The sequence below is a fragment of the Ambystoma mexicanum genome, chromosome 12 (genome assembly GCF_040938575.1).
Source record: "Ambystoma mexicanum isolate Mex_15411 chromosome 12, UKY_AmexF1_1, whole genome shotgun sequence".
Taxonomy (NCBI): domain Eukaryota; kingdom Metazoa; phylum Chordata; class Amphibia; order Caudata; family Ambystomatidae; genus Ambystoma; species Ambystoma mexicanum.
The window spans coordinates 91895734-91916979 of record NC_090936.1 but is presented as its reverse complement, the minus strand read 5'-3'; the positions used below and the strand labels follow the sequence as shown (position 1 = coordinate 91916979).

At 46.9% G+C, this 21246-nt stretch overlaps 1 protein-coding gene across 2 annotated transcripts in view; it reads left to right on the top strand.

Moving 5' to 3' along the window:
• RELN (reelin) overlaps positions 1–21246 on the top strand; it is a 2335047-nt gene that overhangs the window by 2209752 nt on the left and 104049 nt on the right. For both annotated transcript variants that reach the window (XM_069628072.1, XM_069628071.1), the window contains exon 53: positions 17376–17553. In XM_069628072.1, the coding sequence (XP_069484173.1) occupies positions 17376–17553 (178 nt within the window). The remainder of the gene's footprint in view (positions 1–17375; positions 17554–21246) is intronic.

Sequence of the window (21246 nt, the reverse complement as noted above, 5' to 3'; positions counted from 1 at the left end):
TCACCGTGCCTCGGCGACTTTGTTTCAGTTCTCTGCGGTTCCGTCCTCGCGGATAGGCTCCGCCCCTTTTTTCCTTCGTTCCTCTGCTTTCTCTCTGGACTGCCTTGCCGGTGCCTTGCCGGTGTTTTTTTCCTGACCTCCTCCCATTCCTGGTCCTCGCCCCGCTAGTTGCTTGGCTGGCAGGGGTTTCGGGGATTCTTCCACTCAGTAGGACCCCCCTGCTGCCTTGCTGTTTCCTGCAACCAACACGGATCCTGCTTATTACTTTCTCCTGCTCACCTGCACGGCCACGTACAATACTACCTTGCTGACAACCTGAGGAGTCCCAGGGTTTTTTCCCCATCAGGGGTTTTTTCCCCTATTTTCGGCTTAGTCCCGGAAGGGAGGTCCCCGGCCAGCTGTTCCCAGCAGCAGTCAAGGTGGCCTCCCTCCGTGACAAGCAGGCACTTCGAAAAAAGGAGAAGGACTATCTTACTCGACGGCGGCTACAGGATCCCAGCAGTAATTCCGGCAGTTCAGGTGAGGAGAGCTGGACAGAAGGGGGAGAAAAGGGAAATCAGGCACCTAAACCATCACAGATTGCAACGCCTAGTAAAGACACGATGTCCGCTGAGGGACAAGTGCAAGAGCTTTGGAAGGCGATCCAAGCTATGTCTCAAGAACTCCAGGGAGTCAAGGCGGAGAACGCCCTCCTTAGACAAATGGTTTCCGCCAGGGAACCCCCTCCTCCAGAACTACCACCTACGATACTATCCTCGGGAAAGTTTGACGGTGCCCCCAAGAAGGTGAAGGAATTCCTAGAGGCATGTACTGTCTACTTTACTTTCCGACCCCGCACTTTCTCTACGGATCAAGCTAAAGTCGGCTTCCTAATCTCGAATATGACCGGCAATGCTTTGACTTGGGCTACTCCCCTAGTCATAAGCAACAATGCCATACTTCAAGACTACTCAGCATTTCAGAATTCTCTGAGACAGACATTCGAACGCCCAGAATTATCATTCACTGCTTCTGAAGAATTGTTGGACGTCAAGCAGGGTTCCTTGGATGTCCTGTCATATATTTCGGCCTTTAAGACAGTAGCTTCTGGCGCTGGCTGGCCAGAACCTGCACAGTATGCCGTTTTCAGGAGGGGTCTCAAAGAGGAAATTAAGGACGAGTTAGCCAGGTCTACTCGCTCGCCTACTTTTTCGGACCTACTAACGACTGCACTGCATATCGAGTATCGTCTACAAGAAAGGAAGACAGAAAGACGCAGACAACGTGGCTCAGGATTCCCCCTGGATGTTCGGGCATGCTCTCCCCCTCGTCGCTCTTCCACTGCCGCGTCAGAAGAACCCATGCAGATAGGCGCCACAAGAGCACCTTTGACTGCTGCCGAAAGACGGCGAAGAAGGGAAAAGGGACTTTGTGCCTATTGTGGGTCAGACCAACACCTTCTTAAGGATTGTTCTGAATTGCCTAGCAAGAGGCAGGGAAACGAGCACCCTCGGCATCAATAGGGACTAGTGTCCGGGGGTTTCCAGTTCTCTCTACTCGTCCCTATGTTTCGCTTACAGTTTCTTCTTCTGAACTCAAGGAAGATACCAGACTCATGGTAGTTACTGCCACTCTTACGGTAAAAGGTGAGAAGGTGGAGACTCTCGCGTTACTGGACTGCGGAGCAGCCGGCAACTTTGTTGATACCCTGTGGGCAGACCAGGTCGGTCTACGCAGGATACCCCGGAAGGAAGGACAGAAGATAGAAGGAGTCGACGGCTCTCCCTTATCATCCGGACTCATCACCCATACCACTGAAGATCTGTCCTTAACAGTTTTTCATCATTCAGAAGTGGTAAGATTCGACATTATCCGGGCTGCACATTTCCCAATCATACTGGGAATCACATGGCTTCGCAAACACAATCCCCAGATCAATTGGACTAAGAACCAGCTGAGCTTTGGTTCTTCATACTGCACCGAACATTGTCTTTCTCCGAAGAGCCAGAAGGGCCCTGAATCCGTTACGGCCTATACCTCGGACTGTGTGAGAGTGTTTGCATTGCCCAACTATTGTTCAGAATACTCTGAGGTGTTCCGGGAGAACCTTCACTCCATACTGCCACCTCACCGGCCCGAAGACTGTACTATAGATCTGGTACCCAATGCCCTAGTTCCCTTTGGCAGAATGTTCTCCCTTACTCTGGCCGAGAAACTTGTGTTACGACACTATCTGGACACTAATATGAAGAACGGGTTGATTCAGCCTTCAAAATCCCCAGCAGGGGCTCCTCTGTTTTTCATAAAAAAAAGAGACTCTACTGATCTGAGACCCTGTATCGATTACAGAGGTCTCAACAAGGTGACGATCCGTGATCGTTATCCTATGCCACTTATCTCCGACATCATCGAGGCGGTACAAGGGGCCAGAATATTTACAAAACTTGACCTCAGAAACGCTTATCATCTGCTCAGAATCTCCCAGGGTGACGAATGGAAGACGGCATTCCGCACTCCATTCGGTCTATATGAGTATAAGGTGATGCCATTCGGGCTAGTTAACGCCCCGGCTGTGTTCCAAAGATTTATGGACAGAATGTTTTCTGACATGCTCTCTACTTCCGTCATCATCTATTTGGATGATATCCTTATCTACTCCTCCAACCTACAAGAACATATCGGGCATGTCACTCAAGTCCTGGAACGTCTACAAAAGAACGAGCTGTTAGTGAAGGCTGAGAAGTGTAAATTCGCGGTCCCTTCCGTGCAGTATCTGGGCTATCAGCTGTCCGAAGAGGGTATAGATATGGATCAGAGGAAGGTTCAGGCCATCCTCGAATGGCCCGCACCCACATCTGTCCGGGAGGTGCAAAGGTTTCTGGGACTTTCCAATTATTACAGAAGATTCATCCCCAACTTCTCTGAAGTAGTATATCCCATCACTCGCCTACTCAAGAAAGAGGCCTCTCCGTTCTACTGGTCGCCCGATACCGAAAACAGTTTCAGACTACTCAAACATCTTTTCTGCTCGGCTCCGATCCTCCACCACCCAGATCAGACTTTGCCCTTCATCCTGGAGACTGACGCTTCTGCAATCGCGATTGGAGCGGTTCTACTTCAGACTGTCAACGGTGTGGAGCATCCAGTAGCCTACTTATCCAAGACTCTCTCACCTAGCCAATTGAATTATTCGGTCCTAGAAAAGGAGTTGTTGGCTATGAAATTGGCTTGTGACGAATGGCGCCATTTACTCATGGGGGCCAGGCATCCATTCCTCATCAGGACTGACCACAAAAACCTGAAAGCCCTCCAAGAAATGGAGTGCTCAAATTCCAGGCAAGCTCGTTGGGCCTATCTTTTCTCACAATATGATTTTCAGATCTCTTACATTCCCGGTTCGCTTAACCGTCTGGCAGACGCTCTATCTCGCAAGGACTCCAGCAAGGAAAGGGCTTCACTAGACACTGAACCCATGTTTCATCACAATCGGATATTGGCCCAGGTCAGTACTTTCCTACAAGGGGTTAAGACCGCCGTGAGTCAAGAGCTTCCTCGAATTGCGTTGCACCCCACTTCTCCTTATCAAGAGAAAGACGGCTGGCTGTTCTTCAAGAAACGTCTATACATTCCGGAAGGCCCGCTGCGGAAGAAGATTCTGGATTGGTGTCACACATCCCGCCTTGCGGGTCATCGCGGGGGAATCAACACTCTGGAGCTCATCTCGAGAACCTTTTCCTGGCCCACCGTGAGGAAAGACACCCTAGACTTCGTGAAGACCTGTCCTATTTGTGCCCGATCAAAATATCCGACGGGGAAACCGTTGGGATTACTTACCCAAGTTGAAATGCCTACTCGCCCTTGGGGGTTGGTTTCTACGGATTTCATTGTAGACCTCCCGGAATCTGGATCATGTACCTGCATCATGGTCACGGTAGATGCATTCTCCAAGATGGCACACTTCTCCCCTCTTTCTGGGGTTCCCACAGCCACCAAGATGGCTGAAGTGTTTGCACGAGACATTTTCAGGCTACACGGTCTACCCGACAAGATCATCTCGGACCGGGGAAGCCAGTACACTTCGAGATTCTGGACAGCCCTGTGTACCCGTTTAGGAATCGAGAGAGCACTCTCTTCGGGTTTTCATCCCCAGTCCAACGGGATGACGGAACGACTTAATGCCACTCTCGAACTATATCTGAGATGTTACGTCACTCAACACCAGGAGAATTGGGTTTCCCTACTCCCTACTGCAGAATTCTCGTATAACAATGCCAAACACTCTGCCATAGGTCTTTCACCTTTCTTTTGTACCTATGGGGTTCACCCTAAGTCCTTTCTCCCTGAAATTCCCAGTTTCACCAATTCCCCGACGGCCGAAGAGGTGTTAGATCAGATCAAGGATGCCCATGACACAGCATTACAGAGTTTGGAGAACAGCAGGAGACGATCTAAGATGGGAGTGGATAAACATCGCAAAGAATGTCCGGACTGGAAGCCAGGCGACAAGGTGTGGCTGTCCACCCGGTTTCTACCCAAATGGACAAGACCCTCTAAACTGTCCCCTCGTTATCTGGGTCCTTTTCCCATTCTTCTCAAAATCAATCCTGTGGCTTACCGTCTTCGGCTGCCGCCTTCTCTAAGTCGCATTCACCCAGTCTTTCATTCCTCTCTCCTTAAAGACTTCTATTTCGATTCCCATCACAGACCAGTGCCCAGACTTGCTCCATCACAGACCCCCACTCAAGCAGAATATGAAGTCTCCAACATTAGGGACTCTAGGTTCTATCGAGGCAGGTTGGAATACCTTTTGTCCTGGAAGGGTTATCCGGAGTCGGAGGACTCTTGGGAACCGGCTTCTCAGGTGCATGCGCCTCGTTTGCTCGCTAGATTTCACCGCCTGCACCCAGGGAAGCCGGGGGTGATACGGTCTGGAAGGGGGCATACTGTCACCCGCAGGCGTTCCGCTTGGCGGCTTCTCCCGCGTTGGAAATTAGGACACAGGTATGCAGGGCACTAGTCCCTCCTTTGTGTCCATCACGCTTCCTCCTCACGACGCGGGGCCGCTGGGAGTATAATTACCTTCCCGGCCCAGCGGTCCCTGCGTTGCAACTGTCCAGTGGAAGCCCTCGTTACTTCCTGGTTCTTCGCTCCTACCCCGTTTCAGCTTCCGTCTACTCTGCTCTGCTCTGCTCTGCTCTCGCGCCCCTTCTCGGCGTACGTTTTTTCTCTTTTCTCTCTCTCCTCCAGTTTTCCCTGTAGTCACCGTGCCTCGGCGACTTTGTTTCAGTTCTCTGCGGTTCCGTCCTCGCGGATAGGCTCCGCCCCTTTTTTCCTTCGTTCCTCTGCTTTCTCTCTGGACTGCCTTGCCGGTGCCTTGCCGGTGTTTTTTTCCTGACCTCCTCCCATTCCTGGTCCTCGCCCCGCTAGTTGCTTGGCTGGCAGGGGTTTCGGGGATTCTTCCACTCAGTAGGACCCCCCTGCTGCCTTGCTGTTTCCTGCAACCAACACGGATCCTGCTTATTACTTTCTCCTGCTCACCTGCACGGCCACGTACAATACTACCTTGCTGACAACCTGAGGAGTCCCAGGGTTTTTTCCCCATCAGGGGTTTTTTCCCCTATTTTCGGCTTAGTCCCGGAAGGGAGGTCCCCGGCCAGCTGTTCCCAGCAGCAGTCAAGGTGGCCTCCCTCCGTGACAAGCAGGCACTTCGAAAAAAGGAGAAGGACTATCTTACTCGACGGCGGCTACAGGATCCCAGCAGTAATTCCGGCAGTTCAGGTGAGGAGAGCTGGACAGAAGGGGGAGAAAAGGGAAATCAGGCACCTAAACCATCACAGCTACAACCTATGACAATTTTCAGTGGATTTATTTCATTTTATTGTTCATTTATAATGCGCTTCAAACCAGCGAGTGGTTTCTAACCTGGGGATCGGGATTCGAACCTGTGTTGCGCACTGTTGTCTTGCTTCCAAGACAAACGTGTTGCCCCTGAGCGATCCTGGTCACACATTGATTCTCTTGCACTAGCGCTCTGTCGTGACCTACCTCAGCGCCCATCCACATGCATGACCTCTTGGGTTGCCCACCTAACTCCTAATCTTTGCAAAATGCACACACGCACTTATCAGAGTATTTTCCCATTCCTGGACTTCAGTCCACGAGGGGGTTCCTACCACAAAGCATGGTAAGGTCATACAAATGGGAAAAGGCTCTATATAAATGGCAACAACTACTACTACTGCATAGACCAATTCACTATTTTCTTTAAATCTGTATCAGGTTGTTCTCTCTTACCTGTAGAAGTACATTCGAAAAAAAGTCACTGCATGTTGTACCGGGCAGCACTGTCTGAGGAGGAGGGTTAGAAAGTGGGTGGGGGCTGGGCCGCTCCACGGTGAAACAGGCCGAAGTGGCCACCGAGCGCATGAAGGGACATCATTTTGGGGCTAGCATTATTGAGCGTTATTGAGCCCTCCATGGCACCAGCAGAGGGGTATAAGGTGGTAGTCCCCATGGCCCACAGGGAGCAAGACATCAGCCACCTACACAGACTAGTGCAGGCTTGATGCCCAGGGCCCTCTGCACCACTTTAACAAAAGATTTCATCCCAGAGTGACGGCGCGGCAGAGGCTGTTGGAATGAAATCCTGGTCAAGGAACACCCACTTTGTAGCATCTCGATTTCCAAGGAAAAGCTCTCCAGTATGCTTTTCTCTAAAGATATTGTGACTTTAATCCTGACCTTATGAGCTAAAGACAGGTGTCCCCCTTAATTTCTAAAGCACAAACGCGGATGTTCTTTGGTATGAGCTGGCCTAACCTCCATGCTCCTTTGTTCTAGAGTGGAAGTAATGGTGGCGATAGAGCTGTCTAAAACACCCTGACCTTGAAAAGAAGCAAACACAGGATCTGCAGGCTTCATGGTGCTAACTTGATAGTGTAAAAGAGTAGAGGGGCACAACAGTAGTCACCTGAGGCGTTTGTAAGCATTAATCCATCACTGAGGCGCTCCGCCAGATAACTGTGTGAAAGTGTTCAAGTTGCAAAGAACGTGCCTCCACTTCTCAATGAAGATGTGATATGATATATGTAATTTATAACGTGCCTGTACACAACTGTTTCTAGGGGCGACAAGACAAGGGAGGGAAGACAGAGGGAGGACAAGACAAACGATCTTACTAGACCATGTGTCATTCAGATCATGCAAGTACGGAGGGAGGGAGGGGGAGAAGTGCCAGGGAGAGAGAAGAGAGAAGTGCGAAGTGCAATCAGGGCAGCATTGCTCTGAATAAGTCCAACCTGGGCAGCATGGCTCTTAGTAAGTGCAGCCAGGGAAGCATGGCTCTGGGTAAGTGCAAGGAGGCAGGGGACTATAGGGTTAGAGTCAGAGCCGCTAAGTGCGCAGTATGCCCGGAGGCAGTGCAGGGGAGACTGATCATGGAGGAGCCTGGCACCCAGTAAGCCTCTGAGGGTAGCCAAGCAACCAGTCGATGCAGCAGAAGGGTAGGCCAGCAGGAGAGAGAGAGAGAAAGCAGAGGAGAATAGGAAGGGCCTGAGCTGCTTCCAGATCTTTAAGTGGTCCGGGTCAAGTTTGAGAGGGGCAGGGAGGCCATTCCAGGGGGAGGCACCTGCAGAGAAGAGGGATCTACCACACACTTTCTGCCTGGAGAAACATCTGACCCTCTGAGAGTTTGAGGTAGCTAAGCAAAGGGCTCGAGATGGAAGGTATTTTGGAAGAGAGAGTTGGATGTAGTGGATGTAGATAAGTATATGCGGGGCTGGTAGGTTCCCTGCTAACACTTTGTACTCTGTAATATAGTGGACAGTAGATATATTTAAAACCAACACAGAAATGAGCCAAATGTTCGACTCTGGGTCAGTAGTCTACTAAAGAAATGTGATAAACCAGCTCAAATGAATCATTAGCATGTGCATAATATAAATATACGCAAACCGATCCTTTGCTTTCATTAGTGGACGCCCCATTAATTCTTGAGTTGTATTGACAATGCCCAAACAGAGCTCTTCACTTTGCCATCCCAAGATTGAAAACACACCTGAACTCGGACACAACCTCTGGCCCACTATAGACACTGCTTCTGTTGAAATGTCATAATATGCCCAAATAGAGGTCCAGGCCAGCAAAAGGGCACATACTACTCTCCTAACTCTCACACGTTTAACTGAAGATAACAAACCACAATGAAAAGAGACCTCACCTTAGGGCACCTGTTTTACCCTCAAATTTATTCTGGCCCTGGTGCAGCAGCTGGAAGTCAACCGGAGCAGCCAAGGATCCCCGATGTAGCCCGTCCTATAGCACAAATGTTGGCTAGTGCTTACATCACCTCTAGGGCACCACTTATTAACATGTGACATTGACAGAACTAAGAGTGGTTATACCCACAGGGTGTATATGCTGAGCTAAATAAATAAAAGGCGCCAGGGAGTATTTCTACACAGCAGCTATTCCATGACCCTGTGCATGGCATGCAAATAAATGAGGTGGGTATACGTGGAGCTTTGGGACCCCTCACATTACGAGAAGGAAACATTATGGGAAGGACTAGGGAACCATGTATTAATCACCCCACGAGGTACATTAAGCTCAAATACTAAAGAAAACTACTGAGCCGCATACCACGGGGTAACATATACCTTTTCTTACATTAATGTACTTTGTCAGTCTCCGAAGCATTGCACCCTGTTGACAGAAACCCATAATATTCCCCCTCTTAAAGGCTCATCCTTCAGCTGAGGGCCCTATAATACATGAGGTCAAGATATTATTTGCAAGGGGACATTACTGAGTAGCCCATATCAGAATCTGGGAACACATAAGGCTCGCGCCGCACCAACTCTCCTCGTCGACCCCTCTCTGTCCGCCCCAGCTATTAGAATAATCGCTGTCATTGGTTCCTATGCCTGTCATTCAGTAGTGGGTGCTTCCATGCTACTTAACTCCCTGGTGCAGCACAGTCCTCGGTAGACAGACATGGGCCACCAAGGCTCAGCCAGACTGACCATTGGAATGCTGTCCTGTCACAGCCCAAAACAGGAAGAGGAGAAACCGTAACCGCCTAATGTCCAGCGGCAAACACACATAGAAACTGCAGCACATGTATGCTACTGACCCTACAATGAGTTGTGGGCTAGATGTCTAATGGACCAAGTGTGAAGTAAAAATGACTGCAAAATGAACAGTATTGAAAATGAGGTGGAAAAAATGTTTGCTAAATATAACTACGATAAAAATGACCTAAGCGCCAATAACTGATTTTGGTACTTAATTTGAGAAGAGCTTCAATATATCAAAGCAAAAATAAAAACACTTTTGCATAGAACTGAGAAAGGTTGCTTGGGAATACATCGAATTTTCCAACCATATTCCAAATCAATAAGAACATCAAATCAATTACCCTGAAAAGAAAACCTCAGAAAAATAATCATCAAAGACCCCCTTCTTTTGTCCATCCTACCCAGTTGGTCATCTACCTGAACACCCCTGAATCCCTTAACATGTGTGTGGTTCCATGCTAGCATCACAGCACCACTTCTTTTTTGTTCCACTTTTACCACTGCCTAGAACCACGCATTCCGGCAAGTAATGTATCTTTTCTACTCTGCCATCCAGTAGGTCTTGTTTCCTGCATTATTACTCACCAGAACATTGAAGTTGTTCAGTATCAACTATCAATGTATCGTGTGGGTGGTGATGTGTTTTATTCAAGTGCACAGATGGTATGATGTATTGCTGCACCATCTGTGCTCATCCTTTATGACGGGTCAGAAAACGGAGGAGGGCGACTTTGTGAAGGTTTTTCAAAAGATGCCATATTATTAAGTCAAAAGGTTGGATAAACACCTCACTGTCCATACCCTGAGAGGGATTTCCCTGCCTAAAATAAACTAAAGGAAACATTCTAACAAAAGGATTCTGTCCCTCACATTTAAATATACACCAACTTAACAAGGCAATGTATGACAGTTCAATAGCAACAGATATGACAGTTCAACTCACAACATAACACCTGTTTCTCCTTCTAATCTGGGTGGCTCCCCCTTCCTATATTCAAGCAGGATTGTGTTCAACAATTCCCAAAAAGTTAAGGAAATCCAATGTCGCAACAAAGTTCCAACCTGATAACACAAAAATTCCAACAAAGTTCTTGTTTGCTCTTTGGTTTCAACAAAAAAGGTTTTTGTCCTGTTTTTCTGCACCAGTTCACAAAACTACTTGCTTGACAATATTAAATACTTCAGCAGCAGTTCATTCCACACTTGCTTCATCTGTATTCATTTGTCAGGATGTTTCGATATGGATTCCCAACAACACGTTAGTGGTTCTTCAATCTTCTTCTTCAATATTTTTACCACGCCACAATACTTCAATGTATGAGACCAGGTCCGTTCATCTGCCAGGCCAAATGAAACAAAGTTCCCTGCTGCTCTGGTACATTCCCCTGCCAGAACATTTCCAACTACTACAGCATTTTCTGACCTGGTCCTGCCAAGCCAGAACAAACCACTACTTGTAAGTACTTCTGTGGTAAAGGTGAAACTCAAACAGGTTAGCAATGTCTTTTGCTCCACATCCTCAAAATCAAGAAACACTTAAAGGGAAACAAGAACCACACTGATGCTCTTTGTTCCACCTGTGCAGTTGGCACACTTTCTGCAGGCTATGCCCTGCTCCCTCTGAAACTCTTACTTCAGAAGGGCAGCCTTCTTGCCACTCTTGTTTTTCCCCTTTTGTGTTAACCAACTGCTGATAGGAATCCTGTTTCACTTTCACACTTCTTTGGCTTTGACAATGTGGGTTAGAGCCCTTTTATTTTAAGACCTCTTGTTCATAAAGGCAACATTGAGATTCTCAGCTGCCTCCTTCTGACTGGAGCAATTCGGGGGGTTTCTTAAGTGCCTAGTTATATTTCTCTCTTGGCTTTGGCAGTGGTGGTTTGTTTCTTTTCCTGAGAATATTGTCCTTTCTCAGTATTGGCTCTTTTTATTCTCCACCGTGACACAATCACACTTTTCTGTACTTCCGCCCCATCCCCCGTGATGCTCCCGGTAACACCACCCCCAGGGTGAGGATCAGAAAGTGTCTTCCTTTTCCCTGGCCACATGAGAAGGGTCCCAGGTCAGGTTCCCTGAGTGAATCATCTCTGATTCATCACACAATGCAAAGCATAACCAGTTAGAAAATGCAGACCTCTTTCTTAGACAAACAACCATTTCACCTATGGTTAGGAGGAGCTGTTTTCCTAGCATCTAGTAAGACATGTGAGCTAGCAACAGCACACAAATCATCAAAGCTAAAATTCAGTGAACACATTCTGCATTAAAAAGGAAGGTGTAAATGTTATCTTACATAAAATGTGGGCGCTAGCACACCGATGCACACAAAAGGAGAAGTGCCAGGGGATTATATCACCAGCAGACACAATAGCAAAGTCTACAAGTTCTCCATTCAGAGTTCGATAGTGTCTTTTCCAATGATAGCCTTCATAAAAGCGGAACTGGGCAATGGAAACCTTTTAGAAATCTTCTTTCATATCTCTCGAGTCAAAGGTGCAAACAATTCAGAGTATCAAATGAGCAGAATGTGTTGTCGAGTTTCACAAGCAGCAATGTGCCCTTTCTGTGGCCACAGGAAGTAAATGTTTCCTATTTGCTGATAGACCCTAGGAAGGAATCGGCGCACCTCCACCCAAAGCATCTGCAAGGACTCTGTGGACGCAGAGGCTCTCACTGCAACATCGCAGCTCATGAGGAGAGCTCCTCCAGGGAGTGCAGCCCGCCCCATGCCACCTCCTCCTCAGGCACAGCTGACCCTCGTACAAGTGCTTGACTTTGCCACCAGCAGGCCATTGGTCATGCATGCACAATGACTCCCCTTTCACATTGCTTCTTCTGTTCTTTAAATCTATCCAAGGCCTTGCCCTGCCTTGGAACTTGCAGACTGCATCTCTCAGTGCTCTTCCTCTTACACTCTCGGACCTGAAGCTACCTTCTACTTATGCTAATTCTCCCTATACACCCCCTGCAACTTGAACTATACCATCAGAAATTAAAAACACCACCAATATTTTGAAGGCTTCAAAATAGCCCTCAAGAGGCACATGGTCTCACCTGAAGCACCCCCTTCTACCTACAGTGTCATTATCCCTCCTTGATGATGGATGACCTAATTTATATATATATACATTGACACAATTGCCCAAGATTATATCTTGTATCTGTTAGTTTGTGTAGTTTCCTTTTTATGTTCCCTGCCCCTTCCACTCCACCAGCTGGTTTCTGTCTCAGTCATTATACTTTGCCGCCAATTGGTAAAGCATGCAGTTGCAGCATTGCTCCTCCTGCCATTATCACCTTTTATACATTGTTTCTGTTCAAAGCAATTTATTTCCTGATGCACAGAAACACAATCGATTTGTTAGGTGATTAACTAGTGCCAGGTGCAGCGCAGAGTCAACCTAGTACCTTGCATACTGTGACGGGGCGCTTGCCACAAAAAAACACTCCGGAGGCGGGAATACATTCCAAGGGTCTTTATTGTAGCTATTCGAACTATCAAAATAGCTGTTAGGGCCTACTGGGTTCTTAGGATACTTGGTGCTAGGGTCATCCCTCTCTCGACTACCCCGGTCTTTTCCTCCTCCCTAACTCAGGCGTCCGTAACAGGGTGCTAGTAATATCGCATGGTGACCTCTACAATCTGTGTTTCTTCCTCAGGCTAAAAGGGGAAACCCTAAGATGGTGGACGGCTGCCTCCCTACGGATCTTCTAGCTATCCCAAACTTAACCCACATGCTCATTTATAGGAAATATGAGTTGGTGCTTCTTCCATCCAGTACCACTTGTTCTCTCTGCACACACAGTCTCTCCTGACCCTTTTCTGCACTGGGACCCAGTATGTTGCCCTCCCACCCTACTACTGTCCCTCCGCTCTCACACTCTGCGTTCCTACCTCCACCTTTAGATGTTACCACTCTCTGTATCCCAACTGCCACTCTACTACCAGTATTTCTACTCCTATCAACTTCTTCACTACTCCACCTCTGCTGTTACCACTAATTCCACACTACCACAACTACCTCTCTCCCCTGTTCCTACTACTCTCACTAACCCTCTCCTGCTACTGTCACTTCCAATACTGTTGCTACCACTCACTATTGTCCACTACTACCAACTACTACTTCCTGCTACTACCAACACTCCCAACTACTACTACTTTCTACTCTATTGCTATTTCACACACTCCCTCCTCTCACACACAAACACTTCACATACCCTCTCTCACCAATAGCCTCTGAACACCTTTCGCTTTCGTCTTTTCTGGTCTCTCGGATGTCACCTCCACCTTCTGTTCTCACCCAACTAACCTACACTGCACAACTCACATGCACATCCTTAAATACCATACCCCTAGCCCGAATTTGATACTCACCCTGTCCAATCACTTATCTGGCTCAAGGGGGTGTGGCAGGGGAAGTGCTTAGGTAGCCTTCAAAAAGGGTGTGTAAGCTCCACTCCCTTTTCTGTCAGCATCTCTTGCAAAGAAAGTAAACGATTTTATAAGGGACTTGAGTCCCTGTTTGATAGGGCCTTCTGGTGGGCCTTTTAAAGTTAATTTCCCTGGTGGGCTGGTAGGAGTTTCAGTAATTAGACCTTCATTTCTGGATACCACGTAAACTTGATTCCATGTAATAATGTCCCCGCACAAATGTCTCCTGACAAAAAAGTTCCATTTTTTTGCAGAGACATTATTACATTGAACATGCGGGGGACACCCCTGGAACCCCTAATTTCTTTTATTTTTTATTTTTTTTACAAGGTGCAGGGGACATCCTTGCAACCCGTCCCCATACATAATGTCACCATATATAATGTTGTCAATGGCTTTTCCCGGGGACATTATGTATGTGGCCATTATTACCTAATACCGTAGACTTGTAGAGTCTCAGTGGCATACCTTCCTCTTGCGGCCAGTGTTATGCTGCTTGCCGCATCCTGCAGCAAAGTGTGGGTCGCGGCTGTGTGGTGTCTTCCTTCTGCTGCTGCCAGTTGCAGCTTCTCCACCTCTGTGCTATCTTGCAGCAGGAACGCTGCCATCATCACAGGTTAGGTGTGGAGAGGAAGGGGCCTCAGACAGCACAGGTTGTTTGGGGTGGGCTCCCTCTCTCTTGACGACATACCTGCACTGTTCATTAATATTGATGCTATTTGCATCTGGTACCAGTTTAGATGTGCCTGCCCAAAATGGGGGCACTAAATACAGCTTAGAGGGATTTCCCCCATGAGATGCCAGCCTCTCATTGCAAAGGTTGAATTTTTCACACCACTCTTGTGATGATCTGAAATCCCCCCACTCATAACCATTTTCAAAAGCTACCTTTTGCAGCAGAGCAGGATTCACTTGTACCATTGATTGAGGGTTAAAGGGTGGTCAACAGGAAGAAAAATCAGAAAAACTGCAATGTGGATGTTACCAGCTTACCCAAGCTGTGTGGCAGTGGCTCGGTAGGTTTGCCAAAGTAGGCAAAAAGTGCTCCTTTTACTCACTTATTTGTAGATGTGTTCTGCAGTGAATGCGCAACCATCAAGAGTGAGTGGGTGGTTCAGGATATACCTTCCTCACTACTGCTAATTGCACTATCAACCCAGAACACTCATTATGTCTATTGTAATGCTTTATATCTAGGGATGAGCCAAGGAAACCTAAATAAACTCCAGGTCACACAGAATAATGCCATTAGGGCAGCTCTAAACATTCCTAGGAATCAACACATTTCTGACACCAGACGCAATTTAGGCTGGCTCTCAGTCACTCAAAGAATTTCTGTGAAAACGCTTGCGCTCACCCACAAATGCCTGGCTAACCAGGCTCCGACCTATCTGGCGAGCAGATTTACACCTTCTGCCTTTACCCAACCTCAGAGATCCGCACAAGTCCACTGCCTCGCTCTTCCCAGATTTAAACTTCAGAAAGCGGGCGGGACTAGCTTCCCGGTCCTAGCAACCAAGCTGTGGAACACTCTGCCCCCCTCTTAAATCTGAACCCTCATTCCACTCCTTTAAAAGTAAAACCAAACTGTGGCTCTTTGCCTCAGACACTCGCACCACTGCCTGATTCTGTACCGTCCTGATGCCACTTCTCGGTTTACACCCTGCAATGTGGTACATATAATCTGTATCTTCTTGAACTTCTACTGTATATTTAGGACCTACCCTTCATTGTATACCTCGTTCGGTACATATGTTCTGTATTATCTTTTTGACTTGCATTGTACTGTAATCTATAATATGTGTAATAGTAACCTTAAGATAAGCACCCAGATACCTGTGGGCCAGGCGCTATACAAATAAAGAAATACAAATACAAATAGGGTAACACATTATGACCAAAGTTATGGTTTTGAAGAGCAGCCCTATGAGAGTAGCAATTGATGGTATAATATTGGAGCAAGTCAAATAGTTTGATTCCTTGGGCACCAGGTTCCATGAATCAGGTGGTTGGTCTGAACAGCTACTTAAAGCCCAGATTAATCCCGGGAAATATAATGGGGAGATTCTTTTATTTTTCTCCCGCCACGGTAGAGGAGCAGTCTCGATGGCTCTGAATTTGTATGAGAAACAAGCACTACCAGCAGCTCTTTATGGGTCGGAACTCTGGGGCTATGCCAACACGACCCCACTATCTGTTAATGACAATACATTCATCAAACTGTTACTTCTACCCCTGACAAATGCCCCAACGTCGTTGGTCCTAATGAATCTCTATGTCTTCCCCATAGCTGGCCAGATTGCTCTTAAGCCTGTGCTTTACCCAGGGGTTGGCATTATATCAACATGCTTTGAGAAATGTTTTACTCCTGGAGTGGACCAACAGCTGTAGTACTATATACGCTGAATGTTGGATCCTTGTGGGACAACCCAGCTGATTGTAGAAAGTCTTCAAAAATAGTTCTTAAGGCTAGAAGAAACTCTGTGGAAAAGATGGAGACCAAGAAGGCCTTATTGAAAATGACCCAGAATGTCTCTCTAGCAGTATCATGGGAAACGGCAAGGACCTTTTGGAGGAAATGCATCCGCCTTATGAATTCTCTCTTTACCTCTGGCTGAGGCTGGGGATATTACACGCTGCATGGTACACTCGCTCTTGGTCACCTTCCTGGTCTGGCACATGCCCTTTGTGTGGAATTGTAATGAAACACTTGCACATTATATGCTAATAGGTTCTGTAACTCTGGAATTAAGGTGCAAATATCTGAAACCAATATTGAATGTGCAAAGGGTATGCAGCACATGTGGAGCCATGCGGTTTCAAATTTGCTCAATAGAACAGAAGGTAGCTTTTGCAGTTGCAGTTTTCAGTGACTGCAAGCTTCAAAAGCTACCACAAAAGCTACCGCAAACATAAATACAATGTTTGTAAAGCTGCGGTTTTATTTCTAAGTTTTCCGGGCTCCTCCAAAAAAGGCAGCTAGTGCTTATTTTTTTTAAAAAAAGCACTTACCGAGATGCAGCTGCAGCTTTTCTGCCTGTAGTCTCCGGTCTGCGTCCTCCGAGTCCCGGCACCAATGAAGAAAAAGCCACCCAGTGGTAGCTTTTGTTTACTACAGCTGGCTGGCTTTTTCTTCATTAGTGCCACAAAAGCAAAGGCCAGCACAGGCGGGCATCCATTTCACATAATGGATGCACCCATGTGCTTGCTTTTGCAAATTTTGAGCTTGAATTGCTCAAAATTTTACATAGGGACTTGGAGGAAAAAAAAGCCAATCGTTTTTTTTAAATATTGCCTATCTATTTTTTAAATAAAAAATGTTGAGCAAACCATCCCTTTAAGTGCCAAGGACCAGTATGCTCTTCCTTTTTGCATACACTTGCATAATAGTCTGGCACTTGAGGGGTTTTTAAACAAGCATAGCGCATCCGATTTTCAACCTTTTCCGCCTTTATTATAAAGAATGTTTACCCTTTTCCACCAGGCTTTTGCGCCTTTTTGCACTACCGGGACTTGCAGAAGAAGCCCCCATGTGTTCAAAAAGGGCAACGTCTTAGTTATGGTCAAATTACTTGTGTGCTTATCATGTTACTTTAGTTTACTATATCATTTTTGGGGAGCTTTCTTGTATGTTTTGAATTGCAAACGTGGGGTCTAATTTAAGAGTATGACGCATTTACAAAATCATTTCTTTTGCCATGGCTTAAGCGATTCGAGTGCTTCCGATGTAAAACCATAGTTTGTCAGACAAACACGTGTAAATGCTTATAAAGCATTTGAAAACACAATTTTTATTTGAAAATCTATCTTTCCGAATGCCATCCGTGTTCAGGATGTCTAATAGGCACCCCAGTCACCCCTCTTGTGTCTCGCCCCTCTTTTTACAGCTCGGTCAGGTTCCGCTTCTACCAGAAGTACTCGGACGTGCAGTGGGCGATTGACAACTTCTACCTGGGACCCGGCTGCCTGGACAACTGCAGAGGCCGCGGCGACTGCCTGAAGGACAAGTGCATCTGTGAGCCGGGCTACTCGGGCCCCAACTGCTACCTGTCCCACCCTGTCAAGGTACGCCACAACTGCAGCGGCACGAAGCATGGCCTACACAGTTGAATTGAATTGATATTTTATTTCTATCGCGCTCGTACACAAGTGTTTCAGAGCGCGACAAGGCAAGGGAGTGGAACAAAACAACGATCTTACTAGGCCCAGTGACATTGAGAACGCGCAAGTGCATGGGAGAGGGGGAGGGGAAAAGTGCAAGGAAGGGGGGAGAAGTGGAAAGTGCGGAGCAAAATGAGAACAGAATCAATAATAAGCAATGCAACACTGCAGACACCACCAGGCACCTGCATGCTTAACAGACTCTCCAAGCAAAGATGGTTCCATGTGATAAGGTCGCCGCAAAAATCCAGCAGTTTATAAGACCGTTTTTTAAAAAGTTGCAAATTATATGCAGCGGGAGACCCCTTTCAACCCCCATACAATAAATAATTACCCTAACCCACCTCCACATATATATGCGTGAAAAGTGCACAGAGAAAAGATATGATTCAGTCTTTTTTGCGGCAGGATTTTATGCGGCGACCATATCACTGGATACGCTAAAGAGGTGTACATCACAGGTGGCATCAAAAATGCCTTCATCAGGCACATGACAATCAGTTGTGTGGGATACGCAGAGTGCATGGCGGATGGCCCTATGCAGTCAGATATAAAAAACACAAGTTTGAAGCCTTTGGCTGCACATTGTCTGTAGTGCCTGCGCGTGGTGAGAACGGTGCTCAGCCACCGTCTGGCACCCGGGTACACCAAACGTAGCCCATGGTATTTGGCGGCCGGCCAGGCTCAGTGCAAAACGTGCCACACAGAGTGTGCTTGCAGTGGTTTGCTGTCTGAATTGTGCACTAATCAAAGGGCAGCCATTTTTGTCCCATGTGTTTGAGGAACCCGTGCTGATTTCCACATAATCCTTGAGTGGGATTTGCAAGCCCGGGAAGATCTGCAGATGCAGAGTGTTTTCCCTCACTGTGGGGGTCTGGGGAGTCTCTGATCATGTGCATTGTTCCTCTCTATAAGAGCTGTGGATTCTTTGGGGGGGTCAGCAGACACTGCAACCAGGGACGTCATTTGGGGGTCGCCAGAGGTCACAACTGCGACCTCTGAGGTCTGCCTTGCGACCTCTGTGGTCTCCCTTGCGACCTCTGTTAAAAAAAAGAAATAAAAAAAAAATTTAGTTTTTTTTTTTCGTTTTTTGTAACGCAAGGTGGCTGGCTCTCATGTTCAGGCCCTTTAAAAAAAAAAAAAAGAAAAATAAGAACAGGGGTGCCACAAGTCTAACACTTTCAGCACTGACCCTAAATAAGAAAGAATAGGAAACCAAACAATGTGTCTTTCGGGAATTCTGTACAATAATTGATAAACTCATTAAAGGTTTATTTCAGGCACACTTCAGGGTGTGAGTCACTGATTTAGTCTGTTCTCAAATGCCTCAACTCAGCCTTTAATCCTTCTGAGGTCGATAAATGAGTACCCACACAGGTTGGGTGATATTGGGTGTATATTTTTTCTATATAAAGCGCTTAATCGTAAGTGCTATACAATAACACATCATTATCATTTGGGCATGGACGTCTGCTTGCATTCACAGTAATTTGGTAATATGGGCCTATACACACTGACCTTAACGCTACATATGGCGATCCATTCTTGCATGAAATGTACATCACATTATAGTGATATCGTAACCATATTTTTCGTAGTGTACAATGCTGTGATGTCACTTCCTGTTTTGGCAATGGGTGAAAGGTTCGTGTTCCATCGCTCCCGCGATATCACCTCGGGGTGTGGTCAAATGACATCACTTCCTGTGATGTCATCAGGGGTCAAGGGTCGTGTGATGTCACTTCCACTACCCCTGGCATTTTGGTGAAATGACGTCCCTGACTGCAACCTCAAACCCATCACAATGTTTCAGTTGGGAATTTGTGGATCTGTGTTCAGAGCTGCAAGTCCAATAAGGCAGATCGTTTCTCAGGAACCACTTAACTGTTTTCACTTTTCCATTTTGAATGGGAAGAAGCCATTTTCTGAACAGTGAAATCCCGTACAATAGAAGTTACTGAATGGAAAATAGCGAGATAGCACATGAACTGGGGGCAAAGCAGAGATAGAGGGTGCACGCAAGGAATATTTCATTTAAAGGGGGGTGTCCGTGCAATTACAGTGGTGGGAGGGTAGAGAGAACAGGCCAGAGTAATGGCAGGGACCTTCCAGGGCTTGAAGGGCGTCTTGAATGCCTGGATGCTGATGGTGCCTCCATTAATGGAGAGAGGCTGCGCCAGCGGTGAGGGCAAGGACAGAGAAGGCGCCTAATTGAGTCAGCGTTCAGGGCGAGGTAGGATTGCAGCGAATTAAATGAATGCGACGTGGGGACTAGGAGATGATAGAAGCCACAAAAGTGGGCCACAGAGACTATAATGCTCAAAGTAGGTTGATGGTTGAAGTTTGACGTTTTTATTGCAGTTTTAAATTGGATATTACTACTTGCTGAAGGTTTGTTTTAAACCAAAGCTTGTGAAATTAAATAAATATAAATAAATATAGCTTTATATACTTTAAAACAAATCTGATGCTTGTACAAGTTTCTGTTGCTAAAGGAGGCTATTGTTTTTATAACTATCCACAGAGTGAGTGCTTACAGTGGAGTAGGTGATTTTCTCATGATCTACAAACCGGTTTACGTCTATTTGATCGAAAGAAATTGACCGTTTCCGAATTGACCGAATTTATTTTGTTCGTTTTTTTTCTCGAAAATGCGGGAGTAGACCCTCCACTTCCCCACACCTTAACCTATTCCCTTACCCCACCCCACATCTATATTTCAATAAAATTGACTGAAATTCCTATTTACATTTGCAAAGAATCTAAAATGTTTAAATTATTTGCTAATGCAAAGACTGGTTGTGTCCCTTATGCCCTTCACAGCAGCGGTGAATAAAGCGCCCATACCTTTGCTCATGTAGAGCTCTGTGAAAGGCATTGGGAGACCATGGGTGACGCCCGCTCTTCAAGACTCCTCAAGGGCGTGGTTAGAAACAGCCACGGAGGGATCCTGAATGGGTCTTCACCCCTCCCTCTGCCTGCCTGTCTAAGGCCGGGAGCGGGGTCTGAATGCTGACCCCGCACGCTGCCTGATAGAGGAATAGGCACGAGGAGGGATGAAGAGCGTCTCTTGTCACTGCCTGACCCTCGTCCTCCAACGTGATGGCATTGGAGCAAGCGTGAGAAAGCCCGTGCGTGTGTGTAAGTGTTGTGTATGATTGATAGAGAGGCTGTAAGGGTGCATGGCTGCTCGTGTAGATGTGTCTATATGAATGTATGCATGCATGAGTAAAGTGTTCTGCTGTGTGCCATGCGACTGAATCATTCGCACAACGCCCAGGAGAACACTTACTGTATGGGGCCTTGACTGAGTGCATGTGTATATGAACATGCATAGCTGTGCAAGTGAAGGGTGGTCTCATGTGCATGATTTAGAGAGGCTGCTTGGGTGCAGGCGCATGTGTTTATGACTCTGTGTGTATGGGCTTCGGTTTGAAGGAGGCATTGGAGCAGGGCAATACCGAGGTTAGAAAACATGTTCTTATTTACTGCATGCCCTGCACGAAGCCTGCAAGAACATGTTTTCTGACCTTGGTATTGCTCTGCACCAATGCCCCCTCCAAGCCCACACCTGTACGTCCATATACACATAAGGAG